Here is a 12,247-nt window from a genome sequence, read left to right as displayed (position 1 = left end):
TAAGGAATCCCTCGCAAGGGCCAAGCTCCTGATCGGATAACTCCGTGGATAGTCTCGGGCCTTCCCCACGCGCAAGTGGGTCTCCGATGTGCCTCTCGGCAAGCCTCTCCCGGATGTTCCCCGCCGTCTTCACTATCAAGCTTCCGGCCAAAACGTCGCGGGCCTTGTTCCCTCCGGTATACGGTGGTGGCCACACCACAAACGCGGTTGGTGTGATCTCGCAAGACTTCAAGCCCCTCCGATGTACAACACTTGTGCTCGCAAGCACGGGGTGGCAAGAGATATGCAAACCTCACTAAACACTAGGCATACACCTAGAGCAAGCGCATAAGCGGTGGTCTAATCAATCTAAGCACTTTGCAAAGCACTTATGCTAATCGCCTAATAAAACACTAAGCACTATGCATATGGAGATCACTAAAATAGTGTATCAACACCCTTGGTATGTTTCCTCAGCTCCACACATCTTAAATGGCCGGTTGGGGGTTGTATTTATAAGCCCCACTGAGAAAGTAGCCGTTGGGGTCGAATTCCCGCAAAATTGCTACTGACCGGACGCTGAAACGTCCTGACCGGACATGTCCGATCGTCCCGACCGTTGAGCCGGCAATATGCTGATCGGACACTGGCCAGCGTCCAGTCGCATATTTGCTGCTCTGGAACCTTACTGTACTCGGTCGGACGCTGCTGTCCTGCGTTCGGTCTGTTGCCGCCAGCGTCCGGTCACCACAGTGAGCTCATTTCTTCGCGATCTTGCGTACGTCTTGGTTCCAATCTTTATGCTTGGACTTTTGCTTGATCTCTTGGGTCTTCTCTTGTGCTCCTAAGGTCTTGCTTGAGGTGTTGATTATCGGATCATCATGTCGCCTTCGTACAAGTTACGTCATGCACCCTATTAAACTACAAAACAAACACTTGTAAATTCATTAGTCCAATTTGGTTGTGTTGGTCATCAAACACCAAAATCCAAAGTAAATGGGCCAAGTGTTCATTTTTCTTACAGTGACGCGAGGTGCCGCGGTCCGGTGGTGATGGTAAAGTCAGTGGGTCTTTTCGTCGCTGGCAGCACCCTCTTTAGATCGGGTTAGGTTTAGCTGTTGTTGGGTCACCACGGCTCAAGTCAACCTCGTAGTTAGAGCTCTGGTTCCCACCTCTCTTTATAGTATTGTGCGACGGGGGTCCACCAACCATGGAATGGTTGGACGCTCCCGATCATAGCGCTGATCCAAGGGCTCAATTAACCATGGAACCAATTGGTGGAGATCAAACCAATGCTTAGCAGCCAATGAGAACTTAAAAACACGATCACTAAGCGTGGAAACCTTGAAATAAGTCGCAGAACCACCAATGGTGGCCTGCAGAATCAGGTCGACCGAGAACTCCGTGAGCCTGAACTTGCAGCGGCCAAAGGCGGCGACCAAGGAGTCCGAACGGGAAGAAGACACCGGGACCCCAAGAGTCGCCCTAATCTCATCCTGGACTTGCAAACCCGGCGAGAAGGACAGCCCAGGAGCGCCATGGCAAGAGAAGGGAGGGGAGGAGAAGCTTACTTAGGTGTAGAGCAGCAGCTAAGGACGAGGAAGAATGGCGCCACACATGGCATAGCGCCATCCATGGCCATGGTTGGAGGCCTCCCTGAGGCACGGCCAGCCGAAGCAGACCGCAAAGGGACACCGGAGTCTGCGAGGTCCAGCGAAGGCGCCGCAGAAGGAAGTTGCAGCGAAGGAGGCTGCCGGCGGGCGGCCGAGGTGGCCGCCGTCAGGCAGGATGGGGGCTCTAGGTTGGACTGGTTGTCAACTCATACTGGGTAAATTGATTTCACTTCAAAGACCTCATCGATCTTCCTAGTCTTGGTTGCATGCACAATATTCATGTACGTATGCATGTTTTGTTTTCTTGTGCTTATTAATGTAAGCATAAGTATTGACTGCTGGTCTGTAGTTCTGCTGGCGTTCGGCGACGTGCAAGCTGCAGCCATCGGCATGTGCTATGAGCTACTGCTTGTATGCACGTGTAATACAGCGTATAAACTGTTCCGCAGTTTATCGTATTTCCAATCCGATTCATCGAGTCGGCTTTTTGTAGTAGATTTGAAAAGCAAGGTTTTACCCGTGCAGATACCGAGCACAGATTAATCTACTAAATTATGTATATAATTCGTACCTTCAATTATTGATGCCAATTGATTTACTTTACATGCCACGTAGAGCAATGGTAAGTAGATACATGTGGCATAGGTTATTTGGCATTGTCGTAGAACTGCTGGTTTGACAACGACGGTGCATGTTGATGTAGAGGTAGTAGATCCGTTCTACTAACAACGTCGAGGATGTCGACGTCGTCGAAGTAGTCATAGCGGGATGTCGATGGTACAAGCGCTGCCATTGAAGATCGGTGATGTCAACAAAGAGCTTGTCGTGCTGATAACGTGTTATAAAACATGTTGCCAGCGGTTATGATATTTTTCTCTCCGTCTTTCATGATCAATATAGTAGATGAAAGTGCACACATAGACACAAGAAATTGGGAGACTATTCTTTATTCCTCTGAATATTGGTAATTACAACATAGAGCTCCTAAATATATATAGTCCTGCCAAGGTCTAAGAGTTTAGTAAGAGCCCACGTACAAACGGGCTAGAATTATTATTTCTTTTTCTACTTCCCCTTATGTTTTACAACAGTGCTCACCAACAAACATGGGACGACGCAATCTCGGGCACAGCCACCGTCAGTCACCATGCACCCAGACAAAGCAGGGACAGAGATCCGTTTGACTACAGCCTATACAGCTCTTCAACCTCTACAGAAATTTGGAGCGACAAAATGCAAATTCATCTTGAGGAAGTATGTGATTCGTGTATTACTACACGTTTCACATTTCCAGACGTTTGCAGGCTGTAGCCCTTCAGACGGGAAATTCCGAGTATGAAATGACCCGGCTGCGAGTGTAAAGTTCAGCTGCGAAGAAAAGCGGACCTCCGTGCGATTGGCCGGTGGTGGGATTGGCACGGCGAATACTGCATCGGCATCTTGCTCGTCAGCTCGTGCCCTTTTCTTTCCTCCGACTTGCTGTCCCGTGCGCCTTTCAATTTCAAAAGGGCGTGGCTAGCGTCAGGATGTACGCGTACCCCGTCCTCGTCCTCCTTCGCCCTGACTATATCCGCCTTCGCTCTGACTCACGCGCACACTTCGCCCCGTCTCTATGTCCGTCGGTCGCCCCTGACCCCCTCCTCTCTCTCCGCGGGCGGCACTAAGGAGCCGGCTGAGGACGAGCATGGCCCAGCACCACCGTCTGCTGGCCCCCAGCGCCCCCATCCCCCCATGCCGCGTCGCACGCCTAGTCCGCTCGCCCCCGGCCGAACAACGTAAAATACTTCAACATGAAAAACATTTGAATATAGCATATGTCTAAAAATAGCTGAAACATTTGGAACGTACACTTGCAACACGTGTGTGAAACATATGAAACATCCAAATTGCGACTTGCAACATGAAACCACTTGCTGCAACATAAGATTGAAATAACTGAAATATTTGGAATACACTGTTGCAACATATGTGTAAAACATATGCAATATCAAGATTAAAAAATAATTGCAACATACGTCTGGAAACAAATGAAACATTTTGAACAAACGCTTGCTACATGCTTCTGAAACACTTACAACATATGCAACATGTAAAACATCCCCCGATCTACTTTTGCAATATAATGATGAAACATTTACAACATATATCTGAAATATCTGAAACACTTGAAACATACATGTGCAACATAGGGGAGGAAAAAGGCGGACAACAACCGAGAAATCGGGCTTCGAGCGGCACCATGGCAAGCGCCGCGGATCTACGTCGGGATCCGGCAGCCGGAACATGCCCGGTGACTTGCGGGAGTGGTAGACGGGTACTTCTGCCGAGTTGCCCTGAACCTCGCGGAGCACGACCATGTCAAGGTCGTTGACGCCTTTGCAGTGCCTGACAGGCGCGGCCTCTTACTTCTCGTCGCCCGCTGGCGACGATGATGCCAAGGCTGACATGCTTTCCTTCCGCCGAACCGAGCCGTACCGACCACCGCACGCCAAGGCCGAGCGGAGCAGTGGAGCTGGAGGGAGGGAGAGGAAGCGGAAGTGGAGAAAGGCAGGCAGGCGGATGGGCCGGCTCAGGGTCGATTTGGGTAATTTTTGGACAGCGCCCTTGTGCGTGCGCGTTGGTATTTTGAAAGCGGATGAGGATGAGCCACGTCCGGACGGGACGGACGCCCGTGGGCCAGCACTATCGTTATAGAGCGTGTTCGGCTGGTTGGCTGGCAGGCCAGCCCACTCACGCGGGTACTGTTCACATGAACAGTGTCTTCCAAGCAGAACAATATTTTTCTCTCACACCAATTCAGCCGGAACAGTATTTTTGCTTATTAACCAGCCAGCCGAACACTCCCATAATATTTAGAGTTAAATGCATGAGCGGTCCTCGAACTTATAGGGGTGTACCACTTAGGTCTACAAACTCTCAAAATACATTTGTATGTCCCTTATCTTGATTTTTGGTTCACCACATGTCCATGTCGCTTTATCAGCAGTTTTTTTTTCGTACGTGGCATGCCAACATGCAGTCATTTTTACATCTAACCCCTCAGGTTTACTTTTCTTCCAAACCGTCATCTTCATCCTTTCCATAATTCCATTCCATACACCAGCCATGGGTCACGGCTGCCCACCCACCCCATTAGCTTTAGCTCTAACACAAGTTCAGGCTTTGTTTAGTTCCAAAAAGTTTTTCCAAAAAGTGCTACAGTAGCCATCACATCGAATCTTGCGATACGTGCATGGAGCATTAAATGTAGACGAAAAAAAACTAATTGCACAGTTTGGTTGGAAATCGCGAGACAAACGTTTTGAGCCTAATTAGTCCATGATTGAATACTAATTGCTAAATAAAAATGAAAGTGCTACAGTAGCCAAATTCCCAAATTTCACCCAACTAAACACAGCCTCAGACCCAAAATACCTCGGCTGTCACGTCCACAACTCGCGACCCATGGATGAGATCATGAGGACCACGATGGCACGCTGTGATCCGTGGGGACTGAGTATGGGTGCGTTCGCACAGCAGGAGCAGCGGCAGGCAAGAGAGGCGAGGAGAACGAACGTACATGCCATGGCCATGTTGTCATCGTCCAGCGAGGAGGGAACGAGCAGCTCCATACGGAAAGGGCAAGGCTGCCAGCGGAACGCAAGCTCACAGCAGCCGTCGAGGCCATGGATGCGGGCGGCCCAGGCAAGGCATCGGCTCCAGGGGCCAGGCGCGACACGCGGCGGGTACAGGTCCCTCCAGTGGCGTCCAACGCCATTGTTCTATATTCATGATGCCACTGTACAACGCTAGGGCCGTGGCGGCCGCCAGTGCTGCACGGGCGTGATCTCGGCCGCCATCCACGCATGGCGTGTGAGCTCTGTCGCCGGCACAGCCACCGTATGGCCTAGCCACGCCACCACGTGTTGGGTGGGGAGGGGCGACGCCCTTTGTGTGCAATCGTGGAATAAAAAATAGAAAGAAGAAGCAAAATGAATGTGAGGAGTTAAATGTAAAAAGGACTGCCATGTTGGCATGCCACGTAAGCAAAATACTGCTGACAAAACGGTATGGACATACGGTGAACCAAAAATCTAAGACAAGGGACCTAGAAATGTAATTTGACACACCATTACAAATTTAAGTGCTGCTCATGCATTTAACTCTAATATTTAACTTGTGCAACTACACACTAGCGGTCTCTATTTTATTTTTAACATCTTACTCTACTTTCTTAACTAGTATAATGCCCATGATAATGCTACGATGACATATGGTAATGCAAATCACGCAACAAAAAAATTGTTTACCTGCACAATACTTAGTTTCAAAAGATCTGGATCCAAAATTAGCACTGGACACCCACCTCTTTGATAAAGAAAGCTTTATTATCACGGATTCAACAATATCATTACAAAACAAGACTCTTACACAAAACTGAAAACAATACTCAGTCTTGACATGACATATTGGCGAAATATACATGTCCATGCACAACTTTATCTCACTCCACTCCAAACTTATCAATTTTTGAGCTTCGCAGCTACTAGCCTTCCTACTGAGCTCATGGGCGATCGATGCCACCAAGGAGCGATCATGTTGTACTTGCACGTGTCAACAAAAGAAAAAGAAGAAAGAAAACTCACGAGCTATTAGACTCGAGTAAAATATGTCTGGTGTACGCTAAATTTTTTTTGCAATCCATAATTATAGAAAAGAAAATTCCAAGATGAAAATTACAAGTTCAAGAGCCGCTGATGCGTTTAACTCTAATATTTAACTTGTGCAACTACACACTAGCGGTCTCTATTTTATTTTTAATATCTTAATCTACTTTCTTAATACACAATAATAGTATCATTAAGAAACTCTGTATTGCACCATGCAAGCCAAGCTCGATGCAGGTAACCAAACGCTTCACGCCATGAGCCTGGCTAGGCAAGACCGCAAGAACCAGACCAAAGCAAGCTATAGACGACCTGCCATATGTAAAGGGTTATATAGAGCTTTTTCGATTGAAAACCTAACAACTCTGCACCTAACAGGCTAACATCTGTTCTAGTGCTACTGCTGTCAGACAACCATGCAAGGATACATCGGTGCACATCTTTAACGATGTGATTTCTAAACTTACACTTCGAATGGTACTCTTTGGATTCACTGTGGAATCCTCGTCTCCCTGATTGAAAATATCCTGATGGCTAAATACAGTATGTAAGATCAAGACCCAACAAGTAAGGTCAAGCAGTACAACCTTGGAGAAACTACAGCAGACAAACAAGAGCAAGAATACAACAAATAGAAACAACAGTTGTCAGTTCATTGTGTAGTGCCAGCTGATAGATCATTTAGCATTTAAGCAGCAAAATGACCTTATCACTTCATGGTAATGCAGTTTTCATTCTGGATTCTACAAGTAGCTAAGTAGTCAGTCGGTGTCACTCATTCACCATCACAAGATCATCTGTGCTATTAGTTCCCAGTTCCATTCGCATAAGCTGCTAGACATACCGCGAGACCATTCATTCATCTTCAGAAGTATCATCAGATTGATCAGGTTCTTCCTCAGGCAGGGCAGATATGATTGTGGCACAGCAGAAAGATTCACGCTCCTTCAGGAGGAGACAGCTCCCATTCGAGCTCCACTTCAAATCAACAATTCGGAAGTTCAGCAAGGGGATGTTGACACAACAGGCACCGGATGGTGTCCACATGTACAAATGAGGGCTCTCCGTGCATAAAACAAGGCGTGTGCAGGTAGGATCCCATGCTGCACCACGGATTGGATCTTTCTGCACAAGCACAGCGGCAAGCTCAAGGCGGCATATATCCCATATCCAAAGAGCAGTCGGCATGTTGTCGTTCCGGGTGAAGAAATAGTGGCTGTCGCTGCTCCATGACAGCATACCTGCAGCATTTTGTAAAGTGTGAGTGGTGTTTTCATGTAGATTCAAGATTGCGCATGATACACCAGACATAACCTGAATAATTTTCTGATAGAAATTCAAGAATTAGCAAGACAACTAATGCAAATGATGTTTAGAAACGATGTTCACTATTTTGATACAAATGCATGTATAGCTGTATAAGAAATCACCAATGAATTCAAGAACAATTGCAATTAAGCGCAATCACTGTGAAGAGTAAGAAACAAGACAAGCATTGAGTAAGAAACAAAATAGATCACAAGTGCATGATACTAGAGTACTGGACACCTATGCATGAGTCATCACGGAAACAACTGATAACCATACGCATGAATAGAACCTTGCAGCAAGCATCAGCTGGAGTGGCAAAAGGCAAGAGGAACTCACCAATGCCTTGTTTGGGGTTGGGCTTGTCAAAAGCTGGTTTCATCGAAGGTAAGGTGATGGGAACATCCATCAGAGCATATTTAACTCTAGAGCCTCCTCCCTCGGTGCCATTTTCTGACAACAAAATAGGGAAAATTTAATACAGAATTAAACATGTAAGAACTAGCTCATAACATAATATAAAGGCAGCATCACAATGGCAATTTTGTTCAATGGGCCACTGAACTAAAGTGATAAGAGGGCAAAAAAAACCATGGAGACAGCAGATAATAAAACAAATATGGTTTTAAACTACAAGAGTCAGTATGGGCTTCTCTATCTATCATCTATCAAATGATACAGAACAACAATCCATTTATTTTGTAAGCATACTTAGCCATACCAACGTGAAAAGAATCATTTGGTAATCTAGAATATGGTAACACCAAAAGAAAGGTTTCATAAGACACATCTTCAGAAGTATAGCAGTGCATAACAAAAAATCAGATGATAACACATGGGAGAGATGGGTTGACTTGTAGAGCAAAGGTGTTCAGGGGGGAGACCTTGCGGCCGGTCGTTCTGGTGGACAGGATCAGCTAAGAGGCATCCAGATGGCGTGTGGTCGGCTTCATTCGCCCAGAGGGCTAGTGGCTGTGCTAGTGTGACAGTTACCCTCCCAGTAACCGCTGTGTGATGCCTTTAGGACACGGCCTCTCTGTTTCTTTCCGGTCCCTCTGGCACTTAACCGTCACCCCTCTTCTCGCAGGTGGCTAGCCATAGCTTTTCTTCTTCTTTTGTTGTTGTAACTCTGCCCGCTTTGTGGCCGCTTTTTTTATTAGGAAGCTCGTTGCACTTCCCCTTCTACATGTCATGCATGTTCTCGAAAAAACATGTGGGAGAGATAAGATTACAAGTCTACTACAGACTGCAGGAGCATAAAATTGCTAGAGAATACCCAATTGAGTATTTTAGTTTCCGTTTTGTTAGATACGATAAGATCCTAGTCTCATATGGGCCACTACATCCAACTTCAGTGAGAAGGGAATTCGTCATGCAATAAATGTTTTTTAAAAAGAGTAATCCAAAGGTCTGTGGGTGGAAAACATAGAAAAGCAACAGCATGAGAAGTCGTATGAAATGATCACGCTTAAACTGACCTGCGCCATTGTCTTGCATGTTACAAGAGAAGCCTTCACTTTGGCATAACTCTGACATATCAAGCTGCCATGGGTCATCCACTTCCTGCCCATATTTGGAAGTTAAAATTAGATATCATGATTATTTGTCAGAGAAGTAAATTTAGACAAGTAAATTTAGACCATGCAGCGGTGGTAATATAACAAGTCAACAAAATAATGGACTGAGTTACCTTATATATAGCAGCATTGCAAGGACTTCGAATATATCCAGCATGTGAGAACTCCGCAAAAGTTTTCCACGTCAGGTGATTCAAAGTCCGCACTGCTTGATCATAGCTGCCCACTGCTAAAAACTGTCCACATGGTGACCAAGCAACAGTTTTCACACCTAACCCACTTTCATAAGCTAGATACTTGAACAAGCACCTTCCGTCTGGCGAATATATCAGAACCTGTAAATGACAAAAAAGGATGTCAGAACCTGTAATAAGCTTTGTCCTTGAAGGATCATTGTAGTTAGTATCTCTGCATAATTGTATTATGCTTAGTTTAAAGTAGGAAAAAGAACAAAATGGTTTTTCACAACAAACTGAAATGAACTCTAGAGTTGACTGTTAGTGGTTAACCTATGAAGCATAATACAGAAGGTTCAATCATTAAAACCTACATACAACAACGATAGCTGAGGCACAAGGTTGATAACCTAAAAGAAAATATATGCTTCCTTTAGGAAAAAGGAAAGATCGTGGTACAAGACAAACAAGTTAACTCGGAGCAACAGAAACCTCAATTCAGGTTAATTCAGGTTAAAATTGAATTGGGAGAACAAATGTTTGCCAGCTACAAAATTGCTATGTAAGATGATGAGATACTGAAAGTAAAGATAATTTTCATGAACACATAAGAAAGAGGATAACTAAAGACAAGTTGCTCACAGAAATGCAAGTGAATGGAACAGTAGCATGTTAAATCACACAAAAAATAACATGGATTTGTGAAGAGGAAGTGCATGCACCTTGTATTCAACAAGTGAATCCCAGACAACAATAGCACTATCATCTGGTGACCATTCAACACCAGCTAAGTCTACCGTGTCAATGGCAAAGACAGTCATTATCTCCCAGGAGTGACATGAGAGCAAATTTATGTAATCCTTGCAATCACGCCTGGTGCAGATTGCAGCAAACTTTCCATCCTTGGTAAAAGAAACACCTCTAGAACCATGCTTTGGCCACTGGACATGCACGCATGCTGTATTTACGAGAGACCACACAGTGAGACGGAGCTGAAACTCAGATGTAGTTAGTATATGACGACTGTCAGGGCTCCAGCGAGCATATGCAATCCCTGCAGGACCTTCATCGATCTTGCAGGTCCAGTCAGGCTGGCTCAGTGACCAAGCCTGCACCATGGGCCGCTTGTAAAGTCCACATAGAATATATTCTGAATCCGGTGCCCACTCCACAGAGCTTATCTTGTCCACACATGAAAACAATTGTACCACCTGCATAAGCAAGTTCAAGGTTACATTAATGAGCAAGCTTAGGGACACATTAATGTGGTGTCTCAATGTGAGCACACATATTTACAACAATATGAGCTCATGCCAGACTTGAAATTAATATACCTCATGAGTTCATCTATATGGTAAATAATACTGTCTAAAGAATATGTTAAATAAGAAACTTGGAAGACATATACATGTTGTGACCATTCTTGAAAATTTAAACCAAAATACTTGATGTGAAATTTGCATATACAGGCATGAAGCGTAAAGGCCCTATTTAGCAGCGCTCTAGCTCCAGGTACTCTTTGGGTTTGGAGTTTGTATAAAAAATTAAGGCAAGTTTGAATAAGTACTCTCAATCTAGACTGGAAACAAAATGACTTACCTAAAACTCCCGCTTTGCCCTAGCTCCAGCTTCATAAATTCTTGGCGCTAGGAATACCCAGCTCCCAGAATTCTTGAAGCTGGAGCTGTGCGACTGAGCCAAACACCTAAGTGTTCATGGAACTTTCAGGATACAAGCAATCGAAACACAGTTCTCAAACAAAATAGTGCCAAATGCAAAATGCTAGCTGATACACCCGTTCAGAGGCAAGCATGTGCCACTCAAACCTCTAGCTCAGGCCCCTTACCATTTGGTACAGACTACAGAGATTCATCCAACCAAAGTGCACCGTGAAATTGAGCTAAGCACAGCCTACTCCTGAACCCTAGGATTTCAGATCGGCAGAAGTAGGCGCATTTCATGGATGAGCAGGCTCGAATTAGAGCAGCACGATGTCACATTACCCCAAGTCCACAATTCCAGATTCGGCGATTACACCAGGAGCCCAAACCCTAAACCCACATTCCGACTCACGAGCCCAGGGAGTAGATGGACTGAGAGAAAGATGGGGAACGAACGGTGCGGGTACCTTCAGTGAGACGACGTCCCGGACGACGAGGCGGTAGTCTACGGCAATAGCGAGGAAGCGCGAGTCGGGGGAGAAGGAACACGGGCCCGTCTGCTTGAACGCCTCCGTGAACTCCATTCCCTTCCGATCACTCTAGACAACCTCCAGGCGATGGGGAACGGAAGTCAGGCCTCCCGGCAGCAGCTACCGCTCCGGCGAGGTGGGGTTTCGATTTTTAGAAGGTTCGTGTTTGGAATTTGAATTTCTAGTGAGGGTAGAGATGTAAGGCCTCAAGATCCGTGAAGTCATCGGAGAGGAGGCGATGGGGAGAGACGAAGAAGCCGCCGCGGCGACGGCGGCGCGAGGAAGGGCGGAGCGGCAGCCGACGGCAGCAACGAGGAGCAGGCGGCGGCGGAAGGCGCATGCGAGGGAGGGGCGGAGGCGAGGGAGCTGTCCAGGGAGGGTGCTTTGGATCCTTTGCTCCCCCTCGCCTCGCCCAGTCGCCCAACTGCCCTTGCTTTGCTAAGCAATCTAGCCTGCTTAGGCAAGCTTTTCCTTGCCAGCGCAGAAGAGCCAAATCGGTTCTCCTACGCGAGCAAGGTCGCACGACGCTCCGTCTCGCAGTTCATGCAGGTTGCCAAAGCTAAGCGCGTGTTTAGTTGGTTGAAGTTTGGAATTTGGGCCATTGTATTACTTTCGTTTTTATTTGGTAATTAGTGTTTAATTATGGACTAATTAAGCTTAAAACGTTTGTCTCGTAATTTTCAATCAAATTGTATAATTAGTTTTTTTTCGTCTACATTTAATGCTCCATGCACGTATCGTAAGATTCAATGGGTAC

At 46.1% G+C, this 12,247-nt stretch overlaps 1 protein-coding gene across 1 annotated transcript; it reads right to left on the bottom strand.

Annotated features, from left to right (window-relative positions):
- Positions 1-6,551: 6,551 nt before the first annotated feature.
- On the bottom strand, positions 6,552-11,974 carry LOC136547074 (uncharacterized). Its single transcript, XM_066539042.1, has 6 exons — positions 11,428-11,974; positions 10,022-10,510; positions 9,237-9,458; positions 9,025-9,109; positions 7,886-7,999; positions 6,552-7,479 (listed from the first exon to the last, which is right to left on the bottom strand). The coding sequence occupies exons 1-6, from the start codon at positions 11,542-11,544 to the stop codon at positions 7,094-7,096; spliced, it is 1,413 nt and encodes a 470-aa protein (XP_066395139.1). The 5' UTR covers positions 11,545-11,974; the 3' UTR covers positions 6,552-7,093.
- Positions 11,975-12,247: the final 273 nt, after the last annotated feature.

Source organism: Miscanthus floridulus, chromosome 3 (assembly GCF_019320115.1).
Source record: "Miscanthus floridulus cultivar M001 chromosome 3, ASM1932011v1, whole genome shotgun sequence".
Classification (NCBI taxonomy): domain Eukaryota; kingdom Viridiplantae; phylum Streptophyta; class Magnoliopsida; order Poales; family Poaceae; genus Miscanthus; species Miscanthus floridulus.
Note: the sequence above shows the minus strand (reverse complement) of the source record. Positions and strands in the feature narration are given on the sequence as shown.